Here is a 12,023-nt window from a genome sequence, read left to right on the forward strand (position 1 = left end):
GACAGTCGGGACCCCCACCGATCAGCTGTTTCAGAAGGTATCAGTGCTCCTGTGAGCCCCGCAGCCTTCTCCCTGCTCACCAATCACAGCGCCGTACATTGTATAGCGGTTATGCTTGCTTTTGCATAACCGCTATACAATGGCTTAGGGAACGCTGTGAGAAGGCAACTGATCAGCGGGAGGCCTGGGTATCGGACCTCAACCAATCAGTTAAAATATCTCAGAACCCCTTTAACCCCAAAAACATCCCTCTAGTTATGTTATCAGGCTGCACCAGTTGCTGAATGGGTACAGGTGATTGCCGAGGCTACCTCCATAGTCACTATGGGGGTAGCCTTGGTGGCTAGCAGGGGAGGGGAGCGTACTCAACCAGTAACCTTCACAGTGTGTGACCTTGTGCTGAGGATCCTGCAGGGTGAAAGGGTGAGGAGCGGCTTTGTTACACTGTGACATTGTGATAAAGGGAACTCAATAGGGAGAGAACACGAGACACTGTACATAGTAACTGTATCCTGAGAGACACACATACAGACTGCGAGAGACAGGGCGGAGAGACAGAGACTAACTAATGTGACCGGCCAGATCAGAGCCATCTACACAGGACAAACTAGGTAAGAAGACGTGCGATATGTTATATCCAGTGATACTCTGCAGACACCTCTATGACAAGACCAGGCGCAGACCGGACCTTTATGTGACGGACATTACACTGTCTTCTATATTTATTGTTCTCTTCTTGTAGAGGATCATTCCTGCAGAAACCATTCTTCTCTGCATCTATCTAATATTCATCTATCGAAGAATGGCAGCACCGGAACAAAGTAACCGAAAATAACAGAGGTGCGAGCCTAAGGCTAGGTCTACACGACCACATTTTGTTGCACCAATATCGCGCTGCGATTTTTTCATAATAATAGTCTATGGTGTCGCATGGTCAAATGGATTTTTCTGCGACTGTCGCGTCGCAGTCGCATATCACAGTGCGACGCCATAGACTATCATTATAAAAATTGTCACGAGACACATGTTGCAGTGTAGTTGTGCCCTATGTGTCGCGCGACATATGTCGTCGTGTAGACCTAGCCTAAAGGACTGGGACTATAGTCCAAATAATAAAAAAATTAAAAAAATTACCAGGACTCTCATAAAGTAAAAAGGTAAAAAAAGAGGAGTTTTTTTTTCACCCATGTGGTCTTTTTTTTACCTTTTTACTTTATGAGAGTGCTGCAGATTTTTTATTTTTACCTATCTTTTATCTCCTTACATAATACCAATCTCTCCATCTCATGTATATCTATCCGGCTCATATCTCTTGTGTGTCTCTAATATTATTTGCGCCACAATCTGCGTCTTTTCCCCGCTCACGCCAGGTCTAATTTATCATATTCTACGCCTGTTTTGGGTGTAAAAAATGGTCTAAATTTAAGCCAGCAAGGGAGCCGACGTAGATTTAGACCGGCAGTGGATGCCCTGAAGTTATGTGGAGGCCAGCGCCGCTCTTAATAACGGACCCCCTACGTGTTTGAAACTATTTAAAAATAGTCTCATCTCCCAGTTTTTACGCCGCTCTCGCCACTTTTCCTACAGGGGGCGTGGCCGGCAGCCGCCGCTAATTTATCTTCATTCATGACAGTTTTCTGTCGCAAATTAAGCCAGAAATCTACGGTAGCGCTGAGCGGATCTAGATTTCTGTTTAGGTGCACAGACTACTGGAGGATGTGCCTAATTTATGACGACACCTATTTCTCATCCTCTGGCAGTACCGGGGAATATCAAGAATGGCGGGTCTTGATAAATCCGGCCTTGTGTGTCCGTGCCCCATGTCCTTGTTGCCAATAGCAACCAATCACATCACAGCTTTCATTTTCCAAGAGCAGAATACAAATTGAAAGCTGTGCTTTGATTGGTTGCTATGGGCAACAGAAACAGCTTATCCTTTAGTTTCCGTAATTGTTCCCCTATACATTAGCTCTGATAGGCTGATGAAGGATTACATACGGATCACTGTATTTACATCTTCACCTCATTTGGCAACCCATCACATGTGCATATTTGCCAACAGTCCCAAATTTGCAGAGACGGTAGGTTTCAGAGACAGTCCCTGCAAGTTTGGGCTACCCCAGGCAGGGTTTATGCTCATCCTGACCCTGTGCCTGCAGATCGGGGGAGGACAGAAGAAGAAGGAGAGGACGGAACGCACAGAGGTCTCGGCCATTTGTGAGTGCAAGCAAGAGGTTGGTGGTAGGAAGAAAGGAAGGTGTAGTCCTTGTTGAGAAGTTACCTGTTCCAAGGAGTGCAGGTCTGTGCATATTATACAAAGGGTTTATGTAAGCCCCGCCAAAAATTGGGTGATCTTGTATGGTTCCTGGGGCAGGTCTTTGTGCAAGCATGAATCATTTGTCAAACATATGGCTGTCATCTGTCGGGGGGAGTTATTTTATGTCTGGCGTTATAAGTGCTGTCCTCTGTCGGTGGAGTAACTTTACGTCTGGCTTTATAAGTGCTGTCCTCTGTCGGTGGAGTAACTTTACGTCTGGCTTTATAAGTGCTGGCCTCTGTCGGTGGAGTAACTTCACGTCTGGCTTTATAAATGTTATCTCTGTCGGTGGAGTAACTTCACGTCTGGCTTTATAAATGTTATCTCTGTCGGTGGAGTAACTTTATGTCTGACTTTATAAGTGTTTTCCCTTTGTCGGGGGAGTTACTTTACGCCTGGCTTTATAAGTACTGTCCTATATCGGGGGAGTAACTTTACACCTGGCTTAATAAGTGCTTCCTCTGTCGGGGGAGTAACTTTACGTCTGGCTTTATAAATGTTATCTCTGTCGGTGGAGTAACTTCACGTCTGGCTTTATAAATGTTATCTCTGTCGGTAGAGTAATTTCACGTCTGGCTTTATAAATGTTTCCTCTGTCGGTAGAGTAACTTTACGCCCGGCTTTATAAGGGTTTCCTCTGTCGGTAGAGTAACCTTACCCCCGGCTTTATAAGTGCTGTCCTCTTTCATTGGTTACTTTACTTCTGGCTTTATAAGTGCTTTCCCTTTGTCGGTGGAGTAACTTTACGCCTGGCTTTATAAGTGCTGTCCTATGTCGGGGGAGTAACTTTACGCCTGGCTTTATAAGTGCTGTCCTATGTCGGGGGAGTAACTTTACGTCTGGCTTTATAAGTGTTTCCTCTGTCGGTAGAGTAACCTTACCCCCGGCTTTAGAAGTGCTGTCCTCTTTCGTTGGTTACTTTACGTCTGGCTTTATTAGAGCTTTCCCTTTGTCGGTGGAGTTACTTCACGTCTGGACGATATGACTTTCATTGTGTTCTTGGCGCACGCCCAGTCTGGCTACCTACTTATTACTATGGCCAAAGGATATGACACGGCAGCAATGCTTGAGTCTAGACAGTATTTCACAAGATTGTCTGCAGACCAAGTACAGCCGTGTATTAGTGTGCACAGGAGCGTAGCTAAAGAAAGGCTCGTGGGCCGAGGTGTAAAAGTACAGCTTGCCCCAACCCACTTATCTCCATCATTGCTGGCGGCAGCCTGCCCATAACTGGGGCGACGTCGCTGGAAATAATCCCTCTGTATCTCAGGAGAGGTGGGCGTCTGGGGGTGGCCTGGATGTATTTCTGGAGCTTAATAATATTACAGGCTATAGCTACTAGAGAGGGGTCGTTGATCCAGGGAGTTATTCTGATTGCATGATTGCAGTCGGGAAGGAATTTTTTATTCCCCTAAAGTGGAGAAAATTGGCTTCTACCTCACAGGGTTTTTGGCCTTCCTCTGGATCAACTTGCAGGATAACAGGCCGAACTGGATGGACAAATGTCTTTTTTCGGCCTTATGTACTATGTTACTATGTTACTGCAGTAAAGGCGTTAGTCTCAGCAACTCTGGTCATTTAGGGCAGTGAAAAAGTTAAAGGGGTTTTCCGAGATTTTTTTCTTTTTACTGATGACCTATCCTAAGGATAGGTCATCGGTATCCGATCGTGGGGGTCCAACACCCGGGACCCCTGCCCAACAGCTGTTTTGAGGAGGCAGCGGCGCTCTCAACCAAGCACATTGTATAGCGGCTGTGCTAGGTATTGCAGCTCAGCCCCTTTTATGTGTAAGGCGCTGAGCTGCTCCTAGTCCATGATACCGACGAACAGGTTGTCACTGGCCTAGGAAAACCAGAATGGAGGTGACAGCGCTCTCACAGGAGCGCCACTGCATTCTGAAAAAGCTGATCGTCGAGGGTCCTGGGTGTCGGACCCCCACTGATCAGATACTCATGACCCATCCTGTGGACTTTTTTTTTTCTTTTCGGAAAACCCCTTTAACGACAATCTCTGGTAGTGAACCGGTTAATCTCAGTATACCTGGCTGTTTAGGATAGTAAAGGAGTTAATTCCAGTACTACTCATGGTCTTGGACATTGAAGGTATTAATCACAGTATTCCGGGGGGTCTTGGGCAGCGGAGGAGTTAATGTAAGGATTCCTGTAAGGATGTTAATTTACCTGGTGGTCTAAGACAGTGAAGAGGTCAGTGGTCTTCTGGTTTCCTCCATGCACTGATCATACAGAGGAGAGCAGGGAGGGGACATGGAAGGCAACTGTGTGGTGAGGGGGCCTCTGGGCCTCATTCGCAACTGTGACCAATATGGCTACGGCACTGGGTGCCAATATTCCATGATATTCCTAAGTGATCTGCAACCTAAGCCTGCTGGGAGTTGTAGTTTCCCTAAAGTTAAAGATCCAAAGGTGGCAGACTATTACTCAGATCCTGGAGAGGTAGGACAACCAATTATAACGTCTATCGATGGGCATTTGCCCTTACAATAACATTACAGTCTCTTTTATCACTCTGCAGGCCAAGGCCCTACCTACCAAACAGGTTGGACATGGGGCCCATGGTGGGGGAAGGGGTGGCTTGGCACTGAACTTGCTCCCCTGCTTGCCGTGACACTGCCAACGAAGTTATCTGCAGCGAATACTAGGGAGAGCTTACTGCATACACACACATACAGCTCCCATTGAGTTCATTACCATCCACATTAGCTCCCCCTAGTGGTGACTGCATATAGCAAGAACTATACCGTTTCTAGGACTTTTTAAGAAAGTTGCTTAAATGCAGAAAAGGGCATAAAATAAAAAGAAATAAGCATTACTCATCATTAATCCTCTGCCGCATCAATCATTCATATGAAAGATGCAGCAAACGATTGGCCTCAGAGGTGATACTTGCATGTTGAGCACATGATCGATGAGGCCAGTGATTAGTTGAGTGGTTGTGTCAAGTAGGACCAGATAGACCGGCAGAATGGGACAACAGGGGATTGGTAAAGGGGAGTATGACTTATACTATTATTTTACACCATTAAAACCACTGAATTAGCTGGGCAAAACCTTTAACTTTAAATAAAAAATAGTCTGCGTACAAATGGCAGAGCTCTTAGTTGTGGCCCATTCAGAGGTCTCTTATGGGGCTCCATGATGAGAGATATTACTGTCAGATTCCTAATTCTGCATTCCTGAACTTTATGAAAGATATTCTCTTTTGTGACCTGCTCATTTTATTTTTGTAATCCAGGACTCTCTGACCACCTCATGGCGGAAATCTCTGTGGGATCGGCCACCTGGCGAGATGCCTCTTATAAGACCATCTTCCTGGCAAAGGATCTTAGGATACGGCCATTTTCTTGTCTTCCTCCCAATGCAAGTACCAAAGATAAGATGAGATCAGAAGGTGAGAAGACCCAGATGAAGAGTATCAGGAGAGAGCACCCTACACCTCCCCCCTTCAACCGAGACCTAATTATCGACACATGCAATACTTACGCCCGCGGGTACATGAGAGAAACCCGAACCTCAATGTCCATTCTGAGACAAGCCTTGTGCGAGATGAACCACCATATCCATAGACTGCAAAAACAGAGGAGCACACTAGAAAGATCCCATGTTAATACTAGAAGAGACATCCTGACGAATAACGAGACTACTCATCTGCGTAGCACAAGGCCCATGAGCGAGAGGGTGAGAGATCATTACTCAATCTACTGGATAAAGATGGTGTAATATAATAGTCTATGAAACGTCTCCCCTTTTTGTAGATTCAATAGGGATTATGGCTGGAGTTACTCTCTGAACATCAAACTTTCATGGAAAACCTGCTTTATCATTAGCACCGTAATCAGCAAATGCGCCTTAGCAGTATTATAGGTTGCACTGTAGAGCTCAGTGACTTCCAACATGGCATACCCATAGGATACCACCACACCAGTCAGTAAATCCTTGCTGTCCTTGTCACCAGTGATTGTAAAGTGAAAGCTCATAAAACAAGACCATTGAGGTTCTCACTGCTCTTAGTTACTGAGCTGCAGACTGTCTCTGGAATTAACTTGAGAACTACACATCTGATCATGGATGAGGTTTCGATGGTAGAGCAGTTGTATCCAATTCTGGAGATTCCCATGTACAATGCCAAGTGATGGCTGTAGTAATGTAATATACATCTCCAATATTTACCTAACAGCATAATGGATGAGCCTAAATCCATAGAGACAAATCCCCTAAAACTTGCTTAAGTAGGAATAATTTTCTCTGTCATGGTATGGGGTGTAGGGAAGGTCCATACCGTTTATGGGCCTAAGAGAAGCCCATAAAAAACATGGCCAGCATAGTCTATGGTCGTGGGGCACAAAGTCCTGACTTCCACCCAAGTTGAAATAATGTATAGCACCAACTGTCAGCCTGCCCTTATAATCCAACGACAGTGTCCAACCTAATGCTCTCCTAGCTGAACAGATCCCTAGAAGTCCCAAAATCGAAACTATAAGATGCATAAAACAGATCTTGGCTTCATAGATGTGGGAGACTTTTTTTGTAGTCTGTCACTAACGCTTCTTTGCTTTCAGTATCCTGATAAAGTTGATCATCTTTTACAAGAAGAGAAGAAAGGACTTCATGACCTGAAGAGACATTCGGAGAATCAGCTACATCAAATCTCGAGGCAGCTCCAGGTCACTCTATACGTGGAATTTATTCTCAGTAGGATTTGCTTATTTGTTGTCCACTTCCATCATATGTCTTCCCTCTAGGTTTTAATAGATGGTTACGGAGTAATTCTTGCTTCTTGGTGGTCAGGTAGTATAGTCTTTGTATGGACACCAAGATGTTTCGCACTATAGGCTTTGTATTGAATGGTCCTCATAGTATTGACCCTTCTTGCATATGACTCTATTTTCTTCCGGTCTTTCAGGTTCTCTACTCACACCGTCAGAAGCTCCTAGATTCTTGTAAAGAAAAGGGACGGGTCTTGGACATTATCGGTGAGAACGCCCGATGTCGAGAGCAAGTTGGTGGCAATAAGCTGCTGGGTCCTGAAAACACAGGTACCGGGATGCACATTGAAAAAGGAAACCAAGAAATTCCTTTTTTATGACTTTCTCTATGTTTAATGTTTTTTCTTTACCGTTATCCTTAAATAGATTGTCAGGTGGCTATCGGCAATGCTCTGGTCACATCTGAAAAATTCCGAAACACGCAACCTCCTAATTGGCAGAAACCGGAGGACCGCCGAGAGCTGAAAGAAACTGTGACCCAAGCGCTGTGCAAGAAGGCGGAGGAGAGCGCCCGCATCTGGGTAACATGATGTGCAGTAATGTGAACCATCAGTGTCCATACAAGTCAAACAAGTATGCTGCTAGATCCCTTCTACTCCCATTTTTGGTGCTTGCACTCCTACTTTATGGTTGGGCACAATCTTACTACTTCATAAGATACAAGGTCCCCTCAACTACCGGTTACCACAGCTATTATATTTGTGAAGTCATCAATACAGGAACCGATTCAAGAATGAGGAGGAGGCAAGAGAACATGTATGTCCAAAACGACTCTGACAAACCCCTTCACCAACCCAAACCACCGTAAACATTAGAGCGGTGGGTTTTTAGATAATAACCCATAACCACAATGGATCATAAATGTCAATCCCTTCCCCAACACAGACCTAAAGAGATACCAGGTATTAGCCAGTAAACCACTCTAGAGCACCAGGGATATTAAAGGAATACCATCACTGAACCCTAGATCCCCCTATGTAAAAATTTCTAAAAAGTGAGTATACTGGGAGGGCATCTTATCATCTACTATATGTTGCGGGCACCAATGCACTTGGAAACCCCCTTTGAAGTCCCGTAAATACATAATAATGTAGATGAAATGGACAGCAAACCCCGGCCATTAGAAATGCTCTTGACTTTGTATTTTAGGAGGATTTAACATTGACTTCTGGAGATGTGAAGAACATGATGCAAAGGCAGCAGAGAATTCACGATGAGATGGAGGCCGGTTACCAGTTACAGCTGGTTAGTATCCATGCCCAACTCCCCATTATCACAGCAGTCTGGGTGTGGGGTATTAAAGGGAACCCGTCGCTTGGTTTGGGTCCATTAAACCACCAGCATGCCATTAGGCAGCTGGGGTTTAGGATCCCAAACCTGTCTGGACCTGCAAAGTTCAGCAAATGAAGAACCGGAAGAGGAGTCTGGTCTCATCTTTAGCACATCATATGCATGCACATGAAGCCGAGCGGAGTACACCTCTGTTCACTGCGCATGCCCTACACATCGGGAGCTTTAATTTAAGATATTTTTAACATTATATGATGATTTTTTTAAATCTTGCAGCGGCAGAGTGAAATAGGTGGAAAAATCGTGAGAGTACACATTGTACCCTCTGTTATAGTCAATGGGGTGTTACGGAAATAGTGAGCGCGCTTACAAGAAATGCGGACTGAGTTTGTAGCTACTTTTTGTCCACATTTATAGGGCCCGGTCTCCAGTCTGGATCTCTCCACACGAGAACGTTTAGATCGTCCATTAGTGAGAGTCCTTCAGAGGCATCCCGGAACCCAGCTCCCAGAGAGCACGCTCATCATACAGGTACAGTACGGCCTATTAAAGGGATCTGCCCTGCCTTATATTAAACAGAAAACCCCTTTAATATTCTTCATAAAAATTGGATTGTGCCTAAATCTTGTAAAATGGGCCAAACATCTAATAAAAATAAAAAAATCCACAACACCTAGCCCGACCAGAGGAGGGGCTGAGACGGAAAGGGGTGTGGCTTAGTGGGAAAAGGGCGTGGCCTAACATGCAATATTTTTCATCTGAACCTTGGCGTAAAAGTCTATCCATATGTCCATAAGATGGCCACACATTTGCTAAATAATGGCCAAACGTGATGATTTCAATGGAGTCAGTCGATCAGCTAAAGTACATGGGTCAGATGAGGGTGGACATGTTAGAACTTTTCTATTGTCAAGGGAGATAGAGATGTCTGGCAGCAGATTACTTGCATGGCGCGGGAATCAGAAGGAATAGAGTCCAGCTGACCACCTCCTTAGTGTCACGTGCCGGATGTCCCCAGGAGGACCTCCGGGGCGACATACGAGCTGGACAAGGTAAAACAGGCAAGGGACCACGGAACACATAAACATACAAAGGAACCAATACACGTGACAATGACATAATTAGAAGACCTCAATGTACTGAACCAGATCAGTGGGTGAGAACCCACTGCGCCACTGACTAGCAATACTCTGGAGGGGCGTAACTAAGCAACACCAGGTCTTCACTAGCGCCTCTGGTGGTGAGGATAGACTTCAGCCATGGTAGTTGCCAGGGGCTACTCTAGAACGTAAACCAAGTCAGTGGCAGCAGGAGCCGGTGGCAAGGAGATACCAGACAAGGTACCGACAGTATATGAGCAAGGCATGGCATGGTACAAAACAGACATAGAGACAGACAAGGCATAGCAAGGCAGAGAATGGGCATTCCCCCTCCGGGGAACACAGGAACCCTCTTCTGAAGGCGGACATGGACTGACAAGAACAGAAGCAGACATGAACGGAATACTAAAAGCAGTAAGGACTGCTAGACAGACAATAACAGGAACATGGAACAGACATGAACAGGAACAGACGCAGATAAGCTCTGCTAGGCTATCAGACGCAGTTACGCACTGCTAGGCGAACAAATACAGGACAGAAACAAAGCATGGTTCAAGACATAGCATGGTACAAGACATAGCATGGTACAGGACATAGCATGGTACAAGACATAGCATGGTACAGGACATAGCATGGTACAAGACATAGCATGGTACAGGACATAGCATGGTACAGGACATAGCATGGTACAGGACAGAAGACAACAATGCAGAACCAGACGGCACATACCGAGACGTAGATGACCAGACCCCTTGGGTCAGCAGCAAAGGGCAAAACCTGACAAACATAGACAGACCTAACAGAGCACAAGGGTGAAACACCCACAAGACATGGCAAAGACAGACTGACTAACGACTGACCTCAACACTCCACGCTCAAAGGCAGAAATAGCAGCCTAACGAGCGCACCTGAAAGTACACACCCAGGAACTGAACCGGAGAGATTAACCCCAGCAGAACCAAAACGGGAAGGTACCAAATCAGGTCAGGTGTAACCAGAAACCGCAGCCTACCTAGCTGCGATGCAGGACCTCCAGCATGCACGTAACACCGCAGCCAGTACGCAAGAGCGCAACAGACCTGAATACCCACAGGGAGACAATACAGCTAAAGGGGGTACATGCACAAACACGGGCAGGAACACACAAGATACCGCAGCCAGCACGCAGCGAAAAGCAACCAGCCTGCATGGAACACCGCAGCCAGTACACAAAAGGCGTGCAGCCAGCCTGCACGGAAATCCACGTCACGGTGAACCGCACCGTGACACTTAGGCTCTGTTCACATCACATCTGAGCCTCCCATCAGACATCTACCTTGGCAGTATTGACCAACGTACGCCTCCAATGAATGATACCGACCTATGCATACACTGGTATACGTCACCTGTTGACTCCTGCGATTGGTGGGAAGTCTCTGCATAGAAGAGCATAGTCAGCTGTGCTTTTCTAGGCATAAGTAGTGGCCAACAGTCCTGAATTTCCAGGGATTGCACCTAATTTTCAGAAACAATCCCGGCAAATTCAGGCTGTCTTGGGCCAAAAAAATAATAATGAGCAGGGTTTACGTGAGCCACACCCATAGGTGGGAGATCCAAGGCTGGTTTGAGGCGTTCCTGGGTAGGGGCTTAAATGCCCTTAATTTATCAAGAAGAATGTTGGTCAGTATGTACATACCGACGTACACCAGCCCAATGGAGGCCAAAGGGACGCTCTTTTGGCTTCTGTCAGGAGAATGAGCTCCTACGGATACACTTGACGCATGTAATGAGGGCTTTCCTGAGATCAATGAAAACAAAGGGCTCAATATACAATGTGAACAGAGCCTTACCGGACATATGGCGGACTCCGTTATTAAGGGGCTGACAGATGTTCTGAGCACCTTTATACTATATGGGGATATCTCCCTACACTTTTTGGAATATCAGTATCGATGCAGCGGACGTCCCACTTCCTACTGCACTTGGGATCACATTAACCCCTTGTTTACCTGCCGTCCTGCTCTCTTAGGGCACTGCGTCCTTGCAGAAGTCTCTCGATAAGAACCGCGATAGAATTGGCCTCTTACATTACACCCAGTCAACATTAAAGAATGATCAGGAGAACAAGCTGCGAGGAGAGAGCATCGACCGAGAGGCTGCGAGACTGCGGGCGAGGAGCGCCAAGGGCCGAAGAGAGAGGCTGTGCCTGTGAGAGAGGGGCAATGCCAGACAAAAACTAAACGCTGGGAGCAGGCTGTATAAGACTGCCGGTCATATCTACCCGGTGCACGAGGAGCGAGAAGTCAATAAAAATCTGGGTTTGTGTCATGTACTGAATGATCACAGGAACTTGTCAATCAATGCATTAACAAAAAAACAAAAAAACTGATGACCTAGTGATTTGTGTATTTTTCATCTGGCCGACCTGTTCTGTAAAGCGGGACCTGCTGTCAATCACCAAACCGCAGCGGCTCCGGAAGCTGAAACTCCCGGCAATCAGCTGTCAGCGCCAGAGGAAGCAGCGGCCACTGCAGGAGAAATGTGGTACTGCATG

The 12,023-nt window shown here is 46.1% G+C and overlaps 1 protein-coding gene across 3 annotated transcripts; it reads left to right on the plus strand.

The window, feature by feature from the left end:
- Positions 1 to 559: 559 nt before the first annotated feature.
- Positions 560 to 11,763, plus strand: CCDC105 (coiled-coil domain containing 105). 3 transcript variants are annotated; one of them, XM_040405249.1, is made up of 9 exons: positions 579 to 611; positions 2,160 to 2,234; positions 5,570 to 6,012; positions 6,894 to 6,998; positions 7,238 to 7,370; positions 7,467 to 7,621; positions 8,250 to 8,345; positions 8,808 to 8,921; positions 11,499 to 11,763. In XM_040405249.1, exons 3-9 carry the CDS (start codon positions 5,587 to 5,589, stop codon positions 11,679 to 11,681), a joined length of 1,212 nt encoding a protein of 403 aa, XP_040261183.1. In that variant the 5' UTR covers positions 579 to 611; positions 2,160 to 2,234; positions 5,570 to 5,586; the 3' UTR covers positions 11,682 to 11,763. The 3 variants fall into 3 exon arrangements, with proteins under 3 accessions (XP_040261181.1, XP_040261183.1, XP_040261182.1); XM_040405248.1 differs by having other exon boundaries at positions 589 to 611; positions 2,160 to 2,217; XM_040405247.1 differs by lacking the exon at positions 2,160 to 2,234 and having other exon boundaries at positions 560 to 611.
- Positions 11,764 to 12,023: the final 260 nt, after the last annotated feature.

This window comes from Bufo bufo, chromosome 8 (genome assembly GCF_905171765.1).
Source record: "Bufo bufo chromosome 8, aBufBuf1.1, whole genome shotgun sequence".
In the NCBI taxonomy this organism is placed as follows: domain Eukaryota; kingdom Metazoa; phylum Chordata; class Amphibia; order Anura; family Bufonidae; genus Bufo; species Bufo bufo.

Bases quoted from the DNA above. Each gene is read 5' to 3' on its own strand.
- CCDC105 (XM_040405247.1), top strand. From the start codon at position 5,587: ATGGCGGAAATCTCTGTGGGATCGGCCACCTGGCGAGATGCCTCTTAT. The intron at 6,013-6,893 runs GTGAGAGATCAT...CTTTGCTTTCAG, and splicing joins CAAGGCCCATGAGCGAGAGG to TATCCTGATAAAGTTGATCA. The intron at 6,999-7,237 runs GTCACTCTATAC...CCGGTCTTTCAG, and splicing joins AAATCTCGAGGCAGCTCCAG to GTTCTCTACTCACACCGTCA.